Below are 24,635 nucleotides of genomic sequence, written 5' to 3' on the forward strand. Positions count from 1 at the left end.
CTTTGACATGATCTTCCACAGGCCTTCCCTGCTCACTGAGCTGAAAGCCTTCGTGAGATCAACAAAAGTCATGTAGAGGTCTTGATATTGTTCTTTGCACTTCTCTTGGAGTTGGCGAGCGGCAAATATCATATCGATGGTTCCGCGACCTGTGCGAAAACCACATTGGCTTTCTGGAAGGTGACCCTGTTCCAGGTGTTTCGGAAGGCAGTTTAGAAGAACACGAGCTAGTATTTTGCCTGCGATTGAGAGGAGAGAGATACCTCGGTGATTATCGCGAGACTGTTTGTTGCCCTTCCTTTCTTAGATGTGAACAATTGTTGCGTCTTTGAAGTCTTGAGGTAGAGTTTCACTTTGCTACAACTCTTGGAACAGTTCTGTTTGTTTGAGGATGAGATAGTGACCACCAGACTTGAATACTTCGGCTGTGATGGCGTTGGAGCCAGGTGCCTTGCCAGCCGACATTTGCCTGGTAGCTGTTACAACCTCCTCCTCTGTGGGTTGTGTGTCGAGGGCATGGTTGATTGGCACTTGAGGTAGTCATTGAATGGTTTCATCATTGATGTCTGAAGGACGATTCAGGGCACTGTCAAAGTGTTTAGCCCATCTCTCGAGGATTTCATTTTTCTTAGTGATGAGTGAACCATCTGCCTGATGTCGTTGGTCCATAGACACACTTCAAGGACTCGTAGAAACGCTTCATGTCATGCCTATTGACGTAGCCTTGGATCTTGTCGGCTTTGTTATTGAGCCAGGTATCTTGCAAGATGCACAGTTTTTTCTGGACTTCACTTCGCTTACCACAATAGGCGTCTTTCTTTGAAGTGGAGTCTGGGTCATTTTGGTGGATCTTGAAGAGCCGGTGCTTCTCTGTTAACAGATTCTGTATCTCGGCATCATTCTCATCAGACCAGTCTTGATGGTTTCTGGTTTTTGGACCCAGTACCTGCAGAGCAGCAGCGTGGATTGTCTTGCTGAGAGACTCCCAATTGTTGGACTCGAGTTCAGAGAGTTGCCTTGTTAGGGTGGTTTGGAGTTCTTCCTGAACTTTGGGGAGTTTCAGCTTGTTGTTTGGCAACTTTTTGACCTTGTGGTCTTCTTTTGGGCTTTATTTGCAGTCTGATTTTTGAAACAATGAGGCGGTGGTCTGTCCAGCAGTCTGCACCGCACAAAGCTTTCATCACGAGCACATCTTTCTTGTCTTTAGTCTTGACGATGAGGTAGTCAATCATGTGCCAATGCTTGGAACGAGGATGCCCCCATGAAGTTTTGTTTCTGGTTGGGAGACGGAACATTGTGTTGGTTGAGGTCAGTCCATAGATGGCACAGGTCCTGGGAAGCAGAAGACCATTGCTGTTGCACTTTCCTATCCCATGATGTCCGATGATACCTGACCATGCTTGGTGATCCTTGCCAACACGGGCATTGAAGTCACTGAGGAGAAGGAGCTTGTCGGTCTGTGGTACAGAGGAGAGGATGGCTTCGAGGTCTTCATAGAATTTGTCTTTGGTTTCTTCGGGGTTGGTCATGGTTGGAGCGTAGGCACTGATGATGGTTGCAAATTTTTTCTTACTCAGCTGGAGCTGTAGCTTGAGAGTCATGAGGCAATCGTTCACGTCTTCAGGAATGCTGTCGAGTTTGCCCACAAGATGATTTTTTGATGGCGAATCCAACGCCGGCCTCGCGGCGCTCTTCATTGTTACGTCCGCTCCAGAAGAATGCGTAACCACCGCCAGATTCAACGAGCTGACCAGTGCCAGACAGCCATGTCTCGCTGAGAGCAGCTATATCTACTCCATATCGTCCGAGTTCTCTGGCAACTAAGGCCGTTCTCCTTTTTGACCTTCTGGTCTTAGTCGTGGTTGAAGTTGGATCAAGTAGTGTTCTGACATTCCAAGATGTCAAAATGAGTTTTTGTTTGTTCTTTTGATTTCGACCGCAAGGAGGGAAGCCCACCAGCCGCGGTAAGCTAGCCAGGTTGCAGTGGAACAGGCCATGTTTGGAGCACCTTTTCTAGCTCCATCCTGAGCCGCCTATGTGCAGGTTCGCAGCTAGCAGCTTCCAGTGATTCCGCACCTGGTACCACCGCTGCTCGCCCATCACCACAGGACTTTTGTAGTTGTCAATGACGAGCGCTGGAAGGAGATTTAAGTGAAGGAGGCTTGCGCAGGACCAACCTCACTCTCTCTTCCGAAATAAGCCTCACCCAGCAGCAGGGCAAAGTCGAGACAGCTGGAGACCTATCCGGATGCAGGAGCTGCCGGAGGGATGCGCAGTGTGCTGGCCAACCGCCTGAGGGGCCCCACTCCTGATTTTCTGTCTGGGTTTACTCCCGTAGGTGGACTGTCATCCAGGACTGATGAGCTCCACCTGCCCAGCTGTAACCCAGCGAAGGGGGGGGGGAGCTTATGGGTACTGCACCTTGCCCAGAGGTGGCCCAGCACAGCAGCAATCAAGAGGTCCTGGGTATGATATTAAACTACATCCGGCAGCAAGACCCAGATCAGGAGATCTGATGTCTGAGGAGAATTTTGAACCCTTTGCAATGTCTTCAATGTATTTGTTCCAGTTCATATTTCCTGTGAATGTTAAGCAGAGAAGTTTGAAGGAAGAATTCTCAGGTAGGGTGTTATTTGACATGGATATCAGTGATTGGAGAGACGTTTTGTAATTGTTAAAGGAGAGCAGCTTAGTCTTACTAGCATTAGATGTTATCCTACATTTGCGGCCCCATTCCACTATGGTCTGGAGGTCATTTTCTAAGGATTCTGCCATTGTCTTAGATTTGTGTACATGCGTTCTTCCCTCATACATGTTACAGAGTGTTGTATCATCAACAAATATACCCATCTCAGAAACAATATTATCAAAGAGGTTGTTAATGAATATCAGGAATAATTCTTGATTACATAAATATATAACTATTTACACTTCCCTGTATTACGCTTTCATTCATTCAAACAACAGATGATTCTGTTGTTGGCATTGGTATTTCTAGTTGATTGATGGTTTATCCAATGTTGATAAGGTAAAAAAAAAAACTGACTTTATCCATTTTAAAATGAATTGTTAAAAAGTCAAAGGTTGTCATCTCGTCGGCTAAAATAGTACAATGTTTAATATATTATAGAAAGTGTTATTCATTTTATTGATTTAAAGAATATTTAGCTGACAATTATTTTCTGATTAATAATATTGACTCCCAACAAACATATTTTTAAAAAAATATTAACATTAAATTATACAGATTAATATATTTGGAATACAAACATGGAAATACTATGGGATACCACTAGTAAATTATAATTTCTACAAGTATTTTAATAATTAGCATTTAAAAAAAATTTTTTATTAAAAAGGATATGTTATAGAAAGTATACATTTTCTAGATATTTTTCTTTTTTTGTTTCTTTTCAGACAGTTGAAGAAGTGAGTACCAAAAAAACGCGGATTGAACAACTTGATGAACTGCTCAAGAAACAAACATCCAACGGCAATCAATTGACCATAAAATGCTCAAGTCTAGAACGAGAGATTGAAGAAAGGGTGAGTTTTGGGTTTTTTTTTAAAGAATGGACAATTCTTAAGACTAGAGTCAAGAGTCGCCAGCCCAAATGCCAAAGCAATCCCTTACAGTGTAAGAATGCCTGACAACCAACCAGACTAACAATAAAATTCCACCCTTCCACTGTAAAGATCTCCAGATGCAAGAAAACCTTTCTATTCTAATAGCTTCTTTATGTTTGCCTTTAGAATTCCCATTTAAAACGTTCCCTATAAATTTAACCGCATGTCACCATAGTCCCTTACATCTGAGTTGCAATGTACATTTTTTATAGGGTGAACAAAAGTTTTTAAAAAAAATTAAGATTTATTGTATTTCAGTAGATTGAATGATAAACTAGAAGTACTTTTGTGTATTCATTTTTTGAGGACAGTTATCCTTACCTTTATAGATTCCACGTCTCTGTCACCTGCGCCACAGGGGCCGTGGCGCAGGTGATAGACGTTAAATCTCTATGGTTCCAGGTGAGAATTGTCTGAAGATAATGGTTTCAATCCTACTCAAAGCCAGCCAGAGGCTTACTTGGCCAAATCGTGGTGTGACGACAACAACTATGGATGGCAGTAATTGCTGAGAATGCAGTTAGGAGATTTGCAGTTCCTATCCCGTCACGGTTACCTGATGAAGGCCAAAGGAATAGTTGGCCGAAACATTGTGGAACAACAACTAAGAAGATGAGGATAATACTCATCGCAATAAATAAATTAAACTAGAAGTACTTTTGTGTATTTATTTTTTGAGGACTGTTATCCTTATCTTTATAGTTGTTGTTGTTTCACCACATTTCGGCCAGCTCATCCTGTGGCCTTCTTCAGTTGGTTAACTGTGGCAGGATAGGAATGCTGAGTTTTGTAAATGTACCTCCAGTAATTACTGCCTTCCATAGTTGTCTCGCCACGTTTGGGCCAACTAATTCCCCGTCCTGCTTTGGGTAGGATTGAAACCACTATCTCAATGCCTCTATCTACTGCTCCATAGGGCCTTGAAGGGTAACCAAGGTCGGATTTTATGGTCTTATAAATCCAATTTTGTGTTCTTATCTGATCTTTCATTGTCCGATACGTATCGAATGGTATTACATAATTTTTTTTTTTTTTTTAAATCTTTTGAGGTGAGGCTTCATAATTTATGTATTCATTTTTATGTGGACTCTTATCCTCATCTTCATAGTTATTGTTGTTTCACCATGTTTCAGTCGACTCATCCTCACAGTGGATATAGGCATTGAGCATTTACGGTTCCAGGTGAACATTGTCTGAAGATAGTAGTTTCAATCCACCCAAAAAATGCTAGAGGATTAGTTGGCCAAAATGTAGTGAGACAACTATGGAAGGCAGTAATTACTGGAGATACAAGACTGCATTCCTATCTCGTTTAACCTTTGGTTAACCTGAAGAAGGCCAGAGGATGAGTTGACCAAAACGTGGTGAAACAGTCTGCAAAAAAATGAATACATAAATTATGAAGTCTCATCTCAAATGATTAAAAACAATAAAATGATATATATAGTAGAACGTTTTACCAAATGTATAAATGTCATTGAATATTAAATACAATGAAAATAATTGAAATCTATTTGGGGGAAGGGAGGGTTATGATTAACGAAATGGATATCATAAAGATTTAAGAATTAAACTTACAACCTCTAAGTAGATTTTAAATATGTCCACAAATTTCATGCTCTTATATTCCCGGAATGACATTACATGACTGTCACGTCTATTGATAATCCATATTATTAAATGCAGTTGTCTGTGTGTATGTAGGTGTGTATGTTCAGCTAAAACTCAAAAGCAACAAGGCAAATGCACACAAAGTTGGTATTTTCTTAACTACCGTTGCCCCAGATTAATAATATCTAAAACTTAGAAAAAAAATAGTTATACTTTGATTCTTTTGACTAATGGTGGTTGAGAACGTGTTGCATGGAAAGTAATGATATGAGAATGATATGATGTGTAATGCGAGTGCAGATTTCATCACGGAGCTCAGTTTTCCAGACAGATTATGTACTAACTAAAGTGAGGTAACTTTATTTTTTTAATCAAGGAGTTAATTCCCATATGACAACTTATTCCTCGAGGAATCTAGATGATGTTAAACCATTTCTCCTAGCAAACTCCTTGAATATCTTGGCGCTAAGTGAAATTAACCTACACTCCTCCATCCCCTCTAACAACTTTAACATGCCTAGTTATCTCCCACTTTGCCATAAGGACTCTGTCAGACTAATGCACGGACTTGGAATCTATATTCAAAACACCCTCCCCTTGACTAGAGAATCAAAATTAGAATCAGACGACCAGGCTTTCATCTATTTTAGACTTAACCTGCAATATAGTGTTAGCTACTTATTTTTTCTCTACCGCTCTCCCTCAACCTAGGACTGTACCTTAATCAACCAAGTCTCTGACAGCATAGATACAGCACTCTCCCTTGATACTAGTGTGCAAGTACATGTATGTATGCTGACTTTAATGTCCACCACAGTTATTGGCTTGGTTTCTCTACTTACAAACGCAGCTGGTAGCATAACACATAACTTCTCTCAGAGTGACAAGATCAACAAACCTCACTTCTAGAGCTATTTCTGACCACAGTTCCTGATGATTGTGTAATGAATGCCCATAGCACATTTGGGAATGCTGATCATGCTGTGATAATGGTAGAAATCGCTCTTAATTCTCGACCCAAAACTGAAGTCCATTGCTCAAAATGACAAGGTATTATAAGAAGCTTAACTGGGAAGTGATCAGGGATCTCATCAGAGCTACCCCATGGGGAAATATCTTTTCTTTTCTTGCAGAACAGTGCACAAATGAGACCACTGAATGGTTCAAAGCGGCAATTGAAGCACATGTTCTCACACGGAAGTTCTCTAGCAAACCCCACTTTCCCCAATGGCTTACTTCTACTTGCGCAGTTTCTATTGCTCAAAGGCAGCATGCATACTGCAGATTTATCTGACATAAGTCCAGTACAAACAGACAAAAATTATATAGAAGCTAGAAGTAATTGTAAGAAAGAAATAGCGGCAGCTAAGAGAGAATACACCAGAAAAAACACTGAAGTACAAAAATTAGGAACTCATGATTTCTGGAAAATCTACAACAGTGTAGTAAATAATGGGCAATCAACAATTCACCCACTATCCAACAATCATGAGGTTGTTTCCACAGAAACCAAGAAGACTAACATGCTTGCCAGTCAGTTTGCCGTAAGTTCTACATTGGACCCAACAAACCACTTCCATCATGATTTTCTTTTGCCGACAGAAATGACACTAGATGATCTGAAAATCACCTCTTCTCAAATGCATGATATCATAAAAAACCTAGTCATCTCAAAAGCATGTCGACCTGATCTCATCCCGGCTGTACTATTAAAACAAAATGCTTTGCTGAGGTTGCCCCAGTTTTCAACAAATGCCTTAATGAATCTTGCTTTCCAGACTGCTGGAAAACTGCTTCTGTGGTACCAGTTTACTAGAATTCTGGTGAAAGCACTGACCTATTAAATTATCACCTCATTAGCCTCCTCTCTCTTTTAGCCAAAATATTTGAGTCCATAATTAATCAAGTTCTAGTAATCTCTGAACATATATACCATACACTAGATAAGGCAGGGGAAGGTAGGCCAGTAGCCCTAGATATATCTAAGGCTTTTGACAGGGTATGACATGATGGTCTTGTCAGGAAAATCAGATCATATGGTATTACAGGATGAATACTTAACAGAATTAAATACTTTTTAAATAAGAGAAGAATCCAAGTTGTCCTCCATGGTCATACGTCAAAACAATGATATAAATGTGGGTGTACTACAGAGGTCGATCCTTGGACCTTTATTATTCCTGATATTCATAAATGATCTCCCTGATAAAATTTTCTCTGAGATGGGTATATTTGCCGATGACACCAAGCTCTATAACAGACATTAGGGGAAAACGAATGAACACATACCTAAGGCAATGGTGGAAACCATAGAGGAAGACCTCCAGTCTATAGTGGAATGGGGACAAAAATGGATGGTAACATTCAATGCTGCCAAGACTAAGCTTGTTTCCTTTAATAATTACAAGAAAATTTCTCAGTAATAGCTACTGCTAATGATATATTACTTGAAAGTACTTTGTTCAAACTCCTTGGCTTAACGTTCACGGGGAAAATGAGTTGGAACATATATATTAAGGGCATTGCAAAGGCTGTTGCAAGAAAGGTGGGCTCTCTCTACCATGCTAGAAAGTTACTTACGCCTGAAAGTATCCTGCACCTCTACAAGGTCATCATTCACCCATGTATGGAATATTGTTGTCACATTTGGGCTACTGCATCTGCTACTAGTCTCTCACTCCTGGATAGGGTTCAAAAGAGAGTCGCCAACCTGATAGATCCCGAACTGTCAGCTAGGTTTCAGCATCTGTCACATCGATGAAATGTTGCATCCTTGTGCCTGTTTTACAAGTATTTTAATGGTAGATGCTCCAACAAACTACAAGTCCTTGTACCCCTTCGATGTAAATACCTCCGACAAGTAGCAAAATTCCACCCCTACACAGCAAAGATCCTCAGATGACAGAAAGCCTTCTACTCTAATAGTTTCTTCTGTGACCTTCCACGACCTTAAACCTCTGATCGCAGCCCAGTTATAATCTTAACCCTGGGTCGATGCCCAATTATGACTATCCTAGTCACCGGGTAATTAATTATGTCGACTGGGCAACCAGGTCTGCCAACCGTTGGTACGTCGCGTCACCCAGTGAGCCCTCGTCAAGGCGTTGGAGGACTCCTCTCGGTTGCACGGTCCTCAAGGCCTGTTCTTCTTGATCGTCTAGTTGGTCGTCCTGTTGACTGGGTGTTCGTTGACGGGAATGGGGTCACAAGTGGCAAGTAAAAGAAATAAAGTTACATGGAACAACAGCACATCAGCAAACAAACTCCGGAGGTTGGTTGATATATAATGTATTTAGGAAATTCATAAATGATTATCTACAGACGTATGTACAATTGAAGATTAAATGGAAGCAAGCAATTAGATTTGTGAATGAGCTTCTTGTTGTTGAAATACTCGGTCGGAGTCGCGGACCGTTGTAATTATCATTAAGGTGTTCTGGCTGGTCTCTTCCTAGGTCCTCTGAATTCTATTAAGTTGCAAATTGAGCTCTCTGGCGACCAGCGAGGGGGAGAGAGAAGTTGGGTGGCTGGATTCCTCTGCCGAGACCTTTATCTCTGTCTTCTCTCTTCTTCTATCTCCTTCTATCTCTCTCTATCTCTAATTAAATCGAGTTTTACAGATCTTATATAGTAAAACCCTTGAATAATGACGACGCCTACGTTCGTCTTCGACCAATCAAATTGATTGATAACAATCCACCTGATTCCTTCTCATTGGTCAATTTGGCCTGTGGCAGGTATTATTTTTCCGCCCCCAATTTCCAAAATCAAATTGACTCCTCCCCAACTTGCCTGACCCCGCCTTCTCGATAATGGTTTTTTTTCCATATTATCAACTGATAATCAGAGGAAATATTATTTTTAGTTTGTAATAGATCACCAGATTTCATCTATTTAAAAATATCCTTTTGATCTTCTTTCCTCTTTGAATTATTTGTTTTAAAAAAAAATATTCTTTACATGTAAGAATTCCCCTTAGCGCCCAAAACAATTTGCCAAAAGACATTTTTAGATAAGTCATAATTGGAAATAAACACTGGCTTGCTTTTGAAGTCCTTTGTGCCTCAGCAGATTTGAGTATTTCCATGTCGAACCTTGGGCTGACGTCATTAGTTCTTTTATCAGGCCCGATCTATTTCGTGTGTGTGTGTGTGTTTCTCAGATCAAAAACGATCTGACATTTCACCTGTCAAACACCACATTTCAAGCCGACCGACATTTCAAATCTCTGTTTCGGAATATTTTGTGTTGGCTCGTTTAGTTCAAACGCGAGCGTATTTTGGTTAAAAAATGTTTCAAGTAATCTTTTGCTTTGAAGTTTAGCATGCGATTTCTATTTTTATCCCCCGATCGTATGGTATTTCAACAAGATTTTGACACATAAAAGTATTAACTAAAAAAAAAATTTTTTTTTTTTTTTGTAACTGGCGTTCGCCTGGGATTGAATATTACATTTAACACAGAAAACGTCACATCGACCCTACTGATCTGATGTGGCCCCTCTTTGGTGTTACACTTCCCCAGAACTGCTAGACTTTGAAATTCTCTTACTCCTGCTTCCCCAACTGTACTGACATGTAGAAGTTCAAGTGTAATGTGAACAGACATCTTGCTGCTCAACTCCCTACATAGTATCCTTGCAATTATGTCCCAGATAGTAGCCCCCTACATCACTGTGCCTTGTTTTGGGTGAAACTGTAATAAAAAATAATCTATAAAACTGAATTGTCTATACATATTTAGAGAAAAGAATGGGTAAGTGAAGAAGAAATAGGAGGTGGGGAGAGGGAGGGGGAATCCAGGGAAGTAGAAGGAGAGAAAGATATAAAAATTTTAATAGATATGTTTTACTTGTGCCCGGGCAATACTGGGTAGCCCTGCTAGCCATTTATGAATATCTTTTATACAGTTGTATCATTATTTGCTTGACTGTATGCTTTTCAGATAAGGTGCAATGGATAACAGTGTGATTGACGGCTGCTAAAATCATGTTAACACACCGTTTCCCTCAGATCAATTAATGAAGCAACATTGGGTGACCATTTTGGAATACAAGATTGTCTTATTGCTACATATGTGTACTAGTATCATAATCCTCCTCCTCATCATCATATTCAGTATAATGTCCATTTTACATGCTTTTTTAAATTGACTTTCAAACTAACCTATCTCTGGCCAGGTTGTAATTTATGTATCCCTTTTTCTCTCAAGGCTATTCTCATCACTTTCTCCCATATTGTTCTTGCACGTTCTCTGGCAACTGACCATGCTACTTCAACTGTTATACATCTACTAACCCATCAACTCTTTCAATGTGACCATACCAACTAAGCCTCCTGTTCTACACACATCCCTCTCTACTGTCCAGACTTAATCTTTCTCTATCATTAGATGTAAGCCTGTTTTTAAGACTCGTATTACACTTTGATCATATCATTCTCATATCACTTCTCTCCATGCAGCACAAGTCCTCAACCCTCCTTAGTCGAGTTTCACTTCCATATCACCATCACATTTCATGCATATGCCTGATAGACTCTTTTCTTGATCGACAGTGGAAATGCTCTGCTGGTTAGTAATGGAAAAAATTCCCTAAACTTACTCTTGCAATTATTCTAGCACCTACTCCTCCCTGTGCTCCAAAGGTAACAAAACTTCTGAACAACCTCAACAGCTCTTCTTTTTTTTTTTTTTTTTTTTTTTTTTTTTCAAAAGTCATCACTTATCAAGGCCTGAAGGTCACTCAAGGATAAGGGTTAATATGTGTATCGTAGTTATCAGGTCAACAGTGTAGTATCGTTAGTAATGGGAATTTGGTATAATTTGATTTTTTTTTTTTTTTTTAAGGGACGGCTTAATAAGAATTTGTTTACCTTTGACTTGAAGATGACCACATGGGGCAATTTTGGATCTTCTCGGGGGGAAATGTCCCTACCACATTTGCATAATTTTTCAGGTGTGTGTTCTCGTCCTTCTCCATCGTCTTAGACGCTTCTTGCACGTTCCATGAATAAATATTTGAAGATGTAAAGGACTTGAAGCGTTAAAAACTCCTTCCAAAATTACTGGATTCCACATTAAAAGGGTTGATATGCCGTAAAACGATGCAAAACCTAATTTAATTATTGTCAGGTGAGATTTTACAGGGCCTTTGAACTTGTGCATGAACAAAATGGCAATTTGAATATTGAAGAATAACCATTCTTGCCCTCACTGTCCAGCTAATGAGATTTTAAATGTTTTTGTTTCAGAGTAAAATAATCGATGAGCGAGACAAGGCTCTAAAACTAATGGAAGAAAATTTGGTAAGCACAAAGAAATCTCTTGAAGAAACGAACAGTAAAGTGAAGCAAGCGACTCAAGAACTAAAAAAGGTCAGTTTCCATCTCGAATGATATTTTGTCATTTTTTTTTTTTTCATTTTAATGACAATTAAAAAAGCTTTAGTGTATATCTTTCACTATATGGGTTTTGTATACCAGAACATGCAAAATTATCTTTTGGGATTTTCAAGTTCCAATCCAAGTAGCACATGAGCTGAAAAATCACACTTGGATTCTGACTAGCCAATTTTCATTTATTATTGTTGTACCGTGTTATTGGCAATATAATAACTGACTTTCCTACATTTACTAATACGCAACATTTTTTAAATAATCACCTAAAAATGAAAATAAATATCAGTAAGAAGAATAACTCATTTTGAATTGAATAATATAATAGTAGTTGTCTACCGTCACTTTAAAAAATGAAATCAGAAAACAATTAAAATGACTTCACTAAGCAATGCCAAGTATATCAGCAGTCTAGACCAAACCATTAGGACAACGGTTGAAAAATTAGTACCAGAACATCATAATCCGGCTGTCTTTTACACTATCCTTAAACTTCATAAACTCCCGAAAATAGTCAGCAACATACTCGCACACCTCCCATTTGAAGACACGGGAAACACTGAGGCATCGGTTACCGAACCCATAGACATATACCACATAGCTAAGACTCTTCAAATCCATCCACCTGGCAGACCTATCGTCTCGGGCATCGGGACCCTCACGGAGAAGATTTCGGGATACATTGACAGCATCCTCAACCCATTGATGCCAAACATACCCAGTTATATTAAAGACACGACACACTTCCTACAGATCCTACGCGACATCGGTAACTTACCAGACAATACAATACTCGTCACGATGGATGTTTCCTCTCTCTACTCGAATATTCCACATGAGGAAGGAATATCCGCATGCAGGAGTTTTTTACAAACGCAGAACTTACAAGACACCCACATCACAAACATATGCAGCATTATAGAGTACATTCTAACACATAACAATTTTACATTCAACAACAAACACTTTTTACAAATAAAAGGCACAGCCATGGGAACTAGAATGGCTCCCAGCTATGCCAACATCTTCATGCACACATTCGAACAAAAATACATACACACACACCACCTCAAACCGACACACTATAACAGGTATATAGACGACATCTTTGTCATTTGGCCACACGGTGAAAAGACATTGATGAACTTCTTCCAACATATAAACAACTGCCATAATAGTATAAAATTCACAATTGAACATTCAACCACGCATATCACATTTTTAGACGTTCAGATTAATATTTCAAATAATCATATCACCACATCTCTACACACAAAACCAACCGATGGACACAATTACCTACATTTCGAAAGTTGCCACCCAATCACAACGAAAAAATGCAATCGTATACAGTCAATGCCTGCACATTAAAAGGATATGCACAGACCCATCCGATTATGACACACAGGTAGGCATCTTAATCAACCACTTCCTCCGCAAAAACTACCCATTCAAAATATTAAAAGAAGCCATCAACAGAGCATCACACATTAGCAGACACAACCTACTTACATATAAAAACAACAAAACATCCACACGAATACCTATGGTATTTCACTTCAATAATAACACCAAACATTTATACAACCCCATGAAACAGATCTTCAAACAATTACAACAGGACCCCACACTCAACACAATATACAACAAACCACCCATTTGTGCCAAACGACAACTCCCCAACTTATGTTCCTTACTCACATCCACTCGGATTAACCACACCCAAACATCTCAAGGAAACAAATCTTGCAATAGACCCAGGTGTCTAATATGTACACATATTAACACCAACAGCACATTCACTCCTCCAGGCACCAACGTCCATCTCAAACTTCCCCCTCTAAATTGCCACAGCTCAAATATTAAAAATCTGTTATACTGCACAAAATGCACAAAAGGCAACTACGTGGGAGAAACAGGCCTGGAGTTCCGCCTACGTCTTAATAACCACAAACACACCATCAGAGATAAATCTACACAGCATCCAGTAGCTATCCACTTTAATTTACCTAACCACACAATAGACAATATCAGATATATCCTCATAGCATCCAATTTTATTACACAACACCAGAGAAGAAAATATGAAAAATAAAATTAATTCTAAAACTCAACACGCATACTACAGGCCTTAACAAAAACCTAGGACTTCTCAGTGACTACAATTTTCATAACTACAAAGATATTCTATAAACATTTCCTTAGGACTAAAATGCACGGTGAGATGGGGGAACTCTTTCCGAAATCTTAACATTTTCCCTAATGTTTTCTTTCTTTATCATCTCATACACATGGCATGTGTATGTGTGTGCGTATTATGTACGCATATTTGTATGTATTTGTGCGAGTGTATGTGTACGCGTACCTGATAGTGTATATACACGTCAGTATGTGTATATACATGTATATGTATGTATGTACATATATATATATATGTGTATATTTGGATATATGTGTGTGTGTGTGTGCGCATATATGTGTGTATGTTTTCAAAACACATTTTCTTTAAGAATTAATTTTCTTCATATTACCATATATGTATGTGTGTATATAAGTGTATGTATTTCTCGCACACCTATACTTCTTTTCCCGTCACTCTCTTCTCCTCTTCCTCTCTCTCTTCCTACATTCGCTTATGTAGACTTATATGTATATATGTACAGCTGTCTCTACGTGTAAATGTATGCGCAAGCATTTATGTATGTACATGTATGTCTGTTAGTATATGTATATATGCATGCATTTATGTATGCATATGTGCATATATATATATATATATATATATTTGTACAAGTGAGTATTTGTTTGTATACGTATGTTATGTACATATTAATATACATATTAATAAAAAGTAGCGTTTTGTTTTTGTCTTAAAACGGTTGAATTTAGAAACGACGTTTTCGTTCTTTTTCGAACAAGAAATAGCCGTTAAATTACAAATGAGCATCATAGCGTTTCTCCTCATAACGTCTCATATCCTTTGAATTCTTATTCTCTCTTAGAATAAATAATATCGTTAGAATTTAAAGGATTAGACTGTTAAAGACGCGTTTCTCATTTTTATTTACTGTTTAATTTTTAATTTTTCGTTTGTATGTATATATGTACTGTGTGCATGTGTGTATGTGCGTACTTATGTTTATATATTTAAGACTGACGTGGCACCTTCTCATTGGCTATACCTCCTTCTCCTCCTCCTCTACCTTCCTTCCTTTTCCATTCCCCTTTTCCCCATGCATCCTCATACTTTCACTACACCGATGAAGACTGAAGGATCGGTCGAAAATTATGTACTTATGAAAAAAGTTTTTTAATTTTTTTTCATAATATTATTATTTTGTATTCCTGCACGTCACCAATTAAAAACGAATAAAGAAAAGTTATAAGCTTTTATACTTTTCGCATTCTTTTTTAGTCATATATATATATATATATATATATATATATATATATATATTGAGTAAAATGATTCATAATTTTGCAATTAAAAATCAGTTTCAAAAGGAAAAAACAAACAAAATCAATAGTTTGTACGATCATTTCGGAAACAATGTTTTATTGAAATAGACAATATGTCTTGAACAATAATTTAATAAAAAGATTTTTTATATTTAAAATACAAAAATGCTAGTTTATTTTGGTGTCTTTAACCCCCCACCCCCACCGCATTATTTTGCTGATGAGGAGACTTTGTTTAAATATAAAAAATCTTTTTATAAAATTATTGTTCAAGACATTATCTATTTCAATAAAACATTGTTTCCGAAACGATCGTACAAACTATTGATTTTGTTTGTTTTTTCCTTTTGAAACTGATTTTCAATTAACTCAATATTAAAATAGCTCTAGGATATCCATACCTATCAAGCTTTTTATATATCTACATTACAGCGAGCACTGTTTTTTCTTTTAATAGTATTAGTACATTTACTCATACATTAAAGTAAACTCTGCTCTTTAGACTCTAGGTCTAATTCCTTCAAAATTAATATATATATATATATATATATATATATGAGGGTTGTACATAAAAAAATATAGGAGGGTTTATTTTAAGTCAAAAAATTGAAGGGCTATGAAGACTGGAATGGTACCATTAAAACAAGTGACCTTTTGTCCTCCAGAATTTATTTTTCTACACAGTCACAATCATTCTCAATGCACTTTTTCCAGGAATTCAATGACTCATCTCTGCTTCTGCTGCACATCCATGAGAGGTTGCTTTCTTCGACTTATACCGTGAATATCTGCAATGGAGAGATGAAACTTTTAGGTCATGTATGCAGAGGTTTAATCATCATAACAATACAGTTTGCAATCTTTGCAATTCTCGTTTTTTTTTGTTTTTTTTTCTTTTTTTCTTCTTTTGATTTTGCTAGGGATGAGGCATCCTACCTGGATGCCAGACATTCACTTGCTATCTCAGACATTCTAACCAAGAGATCTTAAGATTTTAACAATCCCTTTAAGCACAATTGTTTGTATCTTTCTTGCACTTGGTTCACCAGGTATGTTTGTCAGGTAGTTTTTGAAATATTTTTGCTCTTATAATTACTGGAATGATAGAGATCTTAAGATTCCAGTTCGTTTTTATGTTGTGCATTAGATATTTTCGTTATCTTCATCTCAGTTCTGTTTAACCCAGCATCATTTGGGAGACTAACTTCAACTAAGATTGATACCTTCTCCTTGTCCCATTTTACTATATCAGGTTTAACAGTTCTGTTTTCTAACCAAGTAACTGTAGAAATTGCATAGTCATAATGGATGGTGTATGACTTGCTTCCTATTGTTCTTTCTGATATATGTTCCCAAGACTTTTTTTTTTTTTTCTATTTTCTTACCAGTTTATTCAAGATGAGGATGACGCATCTTATTGGATGCCAGACACTAACTCGCTATCTAATATATTCCAACCGAGAGATCTCTTTATGATTCCACTTGCTGTATGTATGTGTGTACATAATGATTTATAACATTTGAATCTAGTTTTATAAATAAAGTCTCAAAGTATAAGGATCTTACATATGCTTCAAGAGTAACCTTTTTTTAAAGGAAAGAGTCCAGAAGATCCTTTTGTATACAGTTAACCTGCCATTCAAAAGTTATATTATGCACATGTATGAATTATAATACAGAATTAATAGGGTGTGCATCAGTGGTCTAATAAATGCTGTCATTGACTATGGAGTCCATTATGCCGAGTCCAAATTCAATTTCATCTGCTTTGGTTATTTATAGAGAATTATCTGCAATTCCCTTGGCTAATACTATAAAAAAGGCAACTTGTGTTCAATTAATCTTGAGTAACTGTTTGCAATAGGATTCATGTTTCTGAACTTTTGAGATTAGGATTGATATTGAATTATTCGAACTACTGTTTTCATTTTGAGTGTTATTTTCACATTTCAGCTTTAGGTGTATCTACTTGATACCTGGAATTTGTATGGAACTTCGAACAGAGCCTGTTATTTTATCCACTGGGCTAAAAAAAAAAATTAAAAAATGCATATATAATGTTGTAATAAGATTGTACATCTAAAAACAAAAAGGCTCTCAAAATTCATATTGTGGCATAAGATAAGATATTCAGTAAATTCAGTTCTAAATGAAACTAATGGAGGGTGAATACTCTGTACAGTCTTTATTCACAACTGTGAATAAAGACTTCTAGGTGGTCATGGCTGACAGAACAAGAACATGTTATCTTTATGGATTAAATAAATTCGAAATTCCATCTAGATTCCCATGTTTGACTGAAAGATTCTAGAGTTTGACAAGATACACCTGAAGAAGACTGTAGGTTATATCAACCGAAATGTTATGAAAATAATACTTGAGATGAGAACAGTAGGTTGAATAATCAAAATTGACAAATAAATATCTTGTATGTACAGATCATATGATTAATGTATGCACCTTTTACAGAAACAAAGTATATGCCTAGAAAGAGATGCATATTCCCTTTCTATGTCATGTAATAAAAAGCAAATTTGTATGAATGACAATGTATGACTTCTTTTCGCCTATTGATATTGGTTTCCCCCAATTTTCTCTACAAGGTAACCTAAAAAGTTCTGTTTTTAAAGGAAAAAAAAAGAAAAGAAAATGCTTCACAGTATGTATAACTTATACCTAATCATCAGACACAAAGCATAATTTTTGCGGGCATACGGTGTGAGGGAGAGCATCCTGGGGAGACAACCAATGTCTAGAACACTTGTTTCATACAGAACTCACTTTTTATAAGTTGTAAGCACTTGATTGAATAAGAATGCAGTATGGTGGCAAGAAAGTAGCGATATACAGGTTGCTACTCATTGTCCCTTGTGAACCTTCAGCAGCGTTTGCAGTTTTTTTAGTTTGTACATCTTACCTAGGCAGTAGGGGTGAAGTCTAATTGTTTCATCAGAAACATTGAACTGGCTTGCAAGTTCATCACATATTAGACTATGGTCCTCTCCAATGGCCACTATCAGGACTCCACCATTCAAGATCTGTGGTTGTCTACTGCATGGCTCATCATGGAGGGGCAAATATCCCGACTTGAATTTATTAAACAAAAACCTTCATCCATAGCACTATTTCCAAACATGTGGCACATGTGGCAATTGTTGCTAAGCCCACTTTGAAATTGTAAAGAAGGCAGCCCAGAATGTGATCTTTTAGACACTCCATCACCTCTCTAGCTGTCCAGCATATAACTGAAAGTCGGGCACAGTACACGTTTTTTTTTTTATAACGTTTGATGTTCCTTTTTCTGGCTGTCTGAATTGTGAAACAATTGCTTCATGCATCTTGTATATATTTCAACTTCATTCAATGGCTGATCCAAAAAACTGACCAAATTTTTTTTTGGTTACCTAGTAGAATTTTTTGTTTACTAGGAAAAACGTGATGGTTGCCAACATCCATAAATAAAAGTGACGCTATTAAACTGCTCGGATTTAAATTTGGTATACCCAGGTTGTCAGTCTGCATCATTTTCCACTTCATCGCCGTCATCTTTTCATAACAAACTCCTTCTTTCCGCATTCATCTTATCCATTATATATTTTGAATAATGTTTGTTTTAAACTTTCTATAGGCAAAACAAGAAATGGACAAAGAATTGAAATCATTGAAAGAAAACCAAGAAAAAATGGTGATCGAAAAGAATTCTTTGTCGGAAGAATTGAAGATGAATGTAAGTAAATCATTTCGACTTTTGTCTGATATTCTTAAGATGAACAATGAAAAATCTTATTTCAAGCTTAAGCATCAAAGACCAATAAAAATGTTTTAAACTTAAGTGTGACTAACCAATGAAAATGCTATTTGAAACTTAAGCATGACAGACCAATAAAAATGCTATTTTCAAACAGAAACTGATTTATTAGATGTTTAATAATCATGTATTAAATATGATTCATCCATTCAGCAGAAAATTCTATTTCAAACGTAAGCATCACAGATCAGCATGCATACCAAAGAATAGATCTAGTGCTACCAGTTAAGGCTGTCTGAAGATATTGGCTTTCTGATCTAAAATGCACCAAACATTGATCTTATTGTTTTTTTTTGTTTTTTTCAATAATGTTTTGCAAAGTAAAGAACAAAAATTTTCTTCTACAAAACAACCAAACCAAACACAAAGAATAAATATTTGAAGGTGTAATGAACTTGAAGCATAAAACTTTTTTTTCAAAATAACTGAGTTCAGCATTAAATAACCAAAAAAGAGTTTATATGCCGTAAAACAAAACAACCAAATGGATTAAACCACTTCTGTAGATATAAATGCGCATATCCAAAAAACAAACAAGAAAAATCTCTGTTAGTGCTTTATAGATTGTTCATACGATTAAGTCTTAAACTGTATCACATTATTGATAAAGTAATTGTTCAGTACCCCCCCTCCATCAAAAAACAAGAAACATAAAAACCTGTATGATATACGTACCCATGATGTAAAGAAAATATCATACATATAAATTGATCAAGTAGTTTTCGTTTTTTAAGAAAACAAACTGCAACAGTATCATGATGCAATCTTGTAAACCGGTAAAACAAATAAGGGAAATAACTCAAAATAATTCAAAGTTGCAAGATTTTAGAAAACCATTCTTAATATGGGGAAGGTAGGAATATTGGAAAAATTCAAGTTCATTGATTATTGATATGGACTTGCCTCAACAATTCTTATAGATATTGAAATATTCTGCCATTCCCGTCTTTGGGTTAAATAGAATTTATTTATTGCAGATTATTTACAAAATAGATGCCTACCAAGATCTTTCTGATCTTTCAACCTAGAGCACATGATGCAGTAGGGAAAAAGGTGGCTGGTTAATTTTAATGCAAGCTTCTATCTTTTCAGCACCAACGCTCTGATTCCTACCTGGTCTCAATTGAAATAAATAGCTCTCATCTTGGGGAAGCGCTCTGCTTTGACAAGCAAGCTTCTGATTTGAAATGGAAGATTTACATCAAATCGATTGCTAAGATTTATGGAAAAATGGTTGGATCATTTTACTGCTCCAGCAAGTATCTCACTCCCAATGTAATCCTCAACGCATATAAGAGCCAAATTTGTCCTAACATTAACTATTGTTGCAACATCTGGGGAGAAGCTGCTTCGAGCAATTTTTCCTGACTATACAGGGTACAAAACCAGCTTTGAAATCTGGTGGCCAATATCACAGAAGAGATGCTGCGAGTCTCTCTGCTATATTATTTCCATGGCAGGTGCTTGATGATATCTCTTTTCTGTAAACATTCATGGCAAACACTCACCTAGCTACAGCCACTGTCAGCAATCTCCCTTACCCTCAATCTGTGCCTAAAACTAAATGAAAATTCCATGAGCAAAGCTTTTTTCCTAGAAGTACCTGTTTGTGGAGCAGAATACAGCAGGGCTGCTTCCCAGCTGACTATAACATGTTCAACATTTTGAAGTAAATTTAAACAAGTTCTTGTTGAGCTGTCTTCTTAAATAATTAATTTCTACCCAATTTCCACCATTACCAATGATCACATGACACTCATCAGCCCTTCTAGTGCTACCAGATCAGGCTGTCTGAAGATATTGGCTTCCAGAGACGAAATGCACCTAACATTGATGCTTTTTGTTTTTCTACTTCCTTTTGCAAAACTTTATGTCCTGCAAAACCCAGAATAAAAACAACAACCCATCTTTTCCCCCTTTTCCTTCATTCCATTTCCCCTTTCTCTTTCTATCTCCCCCACTTCCTGACCGGTTTTCTAACTTAAAATGTACCAAACATTAATACTGTAACACTTTTCCCTCTCCCATTTCAAAACTCATGTTCTGCAGGGCAAGGAACAAAACCAATAAAATCCACTGTAAAACAACAAAACCAAACACTACAAACTAGCGATTGAAGATACAAAGAATAAAAAACCTTCTACAAAATAACTAGACGCTACATACTATTTCCAAAATAACTGGATTCAGCATTAAATAATAGGAATAGGGTTGATATGCTATAAAAAAAAAAAACGAAAAAAACAACCAAACCAAACTCTACAAATAAATATTTGAAGATATAAAGAACTTGAAGCATGAAAACTGTTTACAAAATCACTGGATTCGGCATTAAATAACCCGAAAAGGGTTGATATGCCGTAAAACAAAAACAACCAACCAATCATGAACCCTTATCTGCAACTGGCCTCCAGACTTTGATAAGCAGTAACCTCCCGGCAAAAAAAAAATAAAAATAAAATAATAATCTGCAAATCATTTGTGTATGAAATGGAAATGATTAAATATTCAAAAACATTAAGAAACTGGAAAATAAAATTTCTTTACTAAAATAATTGGATTCTACCTGATAAAGATAGAAATGCCATAAAACAAAGCAAGTAAAATAAATCTATACATCTATAAAAGTGAGAATGTGTGTTTTGTGAGGACACTTTTCAACCTATATACTCAAATAATTTTTGATTCAGACTTGAAATTTGGTATATAGGGTATTCAGACATGTGGAAAACTTTTTATCAGTTTCTATCCAGAAAAAAGGGTTGCTAAAGCGTCAAAATTGAAAAATTGGTGGTGGGGGGGTGGGGTCATGGGATGTTTATCTGTTTGCCAACTGTTTCATGAATGTGCATGTATGAATGGTTCACATTATAGATTCCTTATGTTAAGAATAAGTAGGTTTGAAAACATTTAAAGATCGTGTCAAGCTGACCTAATGGTTATCATACTTGACCCACTGTCTTTAGGTTTTCGTTTCAATTTCAGCTCAAGTATTTTTTTTTTTATTTAAAAGAAGTGAAGTGTTTAGAAAAAATAAAATTTGCATGTCTCAGTTTCTGTGTGGATAGAATTATGCCTATCTTATGACCTGCAATGCCAGGTGGCCTGCTAGTATTAAATAAAGATACTTTTGTGTGTAGTGTCACACTTGTAACATACATCTGAATTGATATTAATTAATCTGTTTTTTCTGTTTCCAGGTAAAAAATCTTGAAGCCAAAACCAAAAGTCATGAGGACTTAGAAAAACTCCACAACAGCACAAAGAAGACGTTGGAGGAGACGAAGAGTAAATTTGAAAAATTACAAGAATCACACAAAACGGTAAACCCTTTTCTCTTGCATTGATCTCCAACATCCATACCACTACCTGACCTTCAAGCTTGGATCAAATTTCCAATGGAATTCTAGATATCTTTTGTAAATAAAAATAAGCCATTGGTGATCTTTTTTTCCTTTTTTTTTTTTTTTTAAGTTCATAGAGTAAATGTGGTATTGTGGTGACTGCTGAAGTGAAATCCTGAAAGAAGGAACCATGCTTGGATGAATGAGTTGAAATGCATCTAATTAAGAGTAAGATAGACAGAGACTACAAACACATCCCCACTCCCAAGATACACACTCCGAACACTTTTGATGGCCTTGTGTCTAATTTGTAGAATTTGTTTTAAATATTTATTAACAAAAACAAAGTGTAGTATCTGTTCTGTTCTTGAACAAATGAAGCAATTTTTTAAAAACTTTTTTCCAATTCAGTGCCTTTTTGAATAGCTAGATTTCCATATAGATTAAACAGCCATTGTGTCATATTCAACCCTTATGGAAAAGTTATCAATTAGAAATATTTATTCTTGTCTGATCATGATTATGATCTTTGAACATCTAGTAGTGTTTTGATTCTCTCTGCCCACCATCTTGACTTAGGATCATGCATGCCTGTCAACCTGAAAAGAAAAGTTTTCAACAAACGACAACACCTTTTGTCGGTTCACATGTTTATTCATATTTCCAGAAAACAGAAGTAATTAGTTAACTGTGGTTGTTGAAATACCACAGAAATGGATGTGTAATAGGAATGGCTGAACCATTAGGAATATGTCTTCTCTGGTCCAAATCCAACAGTTTGAGTGTAAACAAGACAGGACTTATAAGTGATCTGACCAGTCTTCCAGCTCTGATGTCACTTCTCATAACGTGTTTACCTACAGTGGTCAAAGAGACGGTTATACAACTCACCTATAACCTGTATTATAAAACAATGTTTTAAATATTACAGGAATGAGGAGGTAATGTATAGGTAACGGAAGCAATGTATACAGGTTGTTCCAAAAATAAAGCCTCCTATTTTTTTTTTTTTTTTTTTTTTTTTTTCACTCAAAAAGTTAAGAGCTACAAAAACTAGTGGTACAATTAAAATGAGCTACCTTTTGTACTTCAGAATTTATTTTTTTACTTGATCCGAACTTGGCACCCTCAGATGTACATTAAATTTTCCTTACATTCAAAACAAAATTAGATCATCCTATTACCAAAGATTAAAAAAAAAAATAATTGCAGATTACCAGATGTCATTAAATACTGAAAATTAAGTTCCTACTCATTTTAAAATGAATTGTTCCAAAATCAGATAGGACATAAAAAATAGTTTCTTTTCACTCGTGATTGAAAATTGAAAAACTCTTGATGATATTCAATTTTTAGGATGTCAACCATGAATAGAATGATTTCTTTAACTAAAATTCAGAACTGAGTGATATTTTATTTCTATTGCAGTCGAAACAGGAAAAAGAAAAACAGGTTGAAAAATTGAAGAAATCTATCGAAGAGTCAAAAACCAAACATTCACAACTTGAAGAAAAGGTAAAATGTTTATAAATATTGATTTGTCATTTATGTGTTGATGTTTTCAATATTAGAATTGAATTGTAAAATAAGGGATTAAAAAAAAAAAAAAGAAAAGATTTTAAAAGTAAAGAATTATCTGAAAATTTTTGATTCTATAAAACGTTCTTCCATATTGGTCCACTCGGGGAGGAAAAGACGCCTCTCTGCAATTGCAGTGCCATGAAGAAGAAAGTGTTGTATTATTATTTTTTAATAAACCAATCGTTTGGAGGTAAGTCAAGTATGGCATAATTGTGTTGAAACACAGGTTCACGTTGGATCACCAAAGTTAAGCAATATGGAGGCTGGCGAGCACCGGATGAGTGGCCGTTTGGAATTGCTAGATGCTGTATGTTATCTTCCCATGAACTAGGATATACCTGCAGCTGGGGACTGCTTGCGAATTTAATATTCTCTATAAACTTCCTCCTTTGGAGAAAGCCGGCATATCTCACATAGGGCCAATATCATACCGGGTATTATTGGCTCACTTTTTTATTTTTATTTTTTTTTAAGGTGCATAGTTTAAAAACCAAACTTTTAGAATTTTAATCCATTAACAAACAGCACTAAACTTCCTGGGACACCCTGGAGCAAGATATTTATTCCAACTCACTCTATTGCTCTTAAATCCATCTTTCCAATCAATCCATTCATCCAATTTCGTGCCAGCACATAAAACAGATGTTAAACCAATGATGATGATGATGATATTTTTGTACTTGTGCACAATAAGGACCATCAGAATTTTCTTGACAGTTTGTATAAACCCCTGGAACGTACCAAATGAAAGTGTTACCATTTTTTTTTTTTTTTTTTTTTTTCATTCAAACAATTTTGTCAATGAAAAAT

General features: G+C 36.3%; 1 protein-coding gene across 2 annotated transcripts in view; it reads left to right on the forward strand.

Annotated features, from left to right (window-relative positions):
* LOC145293325 (uncharacterized) overlaps positions 1–24,635 on the forward strand; it is a 164,222-nt gene that overhangs the window by 107,907 nt on the left and 31,680 nt on the right. For both annotated transcript variants that reach the window (XM_080139968.1, XM_080139973.1), the window contains 5 exons: positions 3,418–3,546; positions 11,490–11,612; positions 18,721–18,819; positions 22,101–22,223; positions 23,673–23,759. In XM_080139968.1, coding sequence (XP_079996094.1) covers positions 3,418–3,546; positions 11,490–11,612; positions 18,721–18,819; positions 22,101–22,223; positions 23,673–23,759 — 561 coding nt within the window. The remainder of the gene's footprint in view (positions 1–3,417; positions 3,547–11,489; positions 11,613–18,720; positions 18,820–22,100; positions 22,224–23,672; positions 23,760–24,635) is intronic.

Source organism: Euprymna scolopes, chromosome 2, assembly GCF_053919585.1.
Source record: "Euprymna scolopes isolate OS-2025 chromosome 2, ASM5391958v1, whole genome shotgun sequence".
Classification (NCBI taxonomy): Eukaryota; Metazoa; Mollusca; class Cephalopoda; order Sepiida; family Sepiolidae; genus Euprymna; species Euprymna scolopes.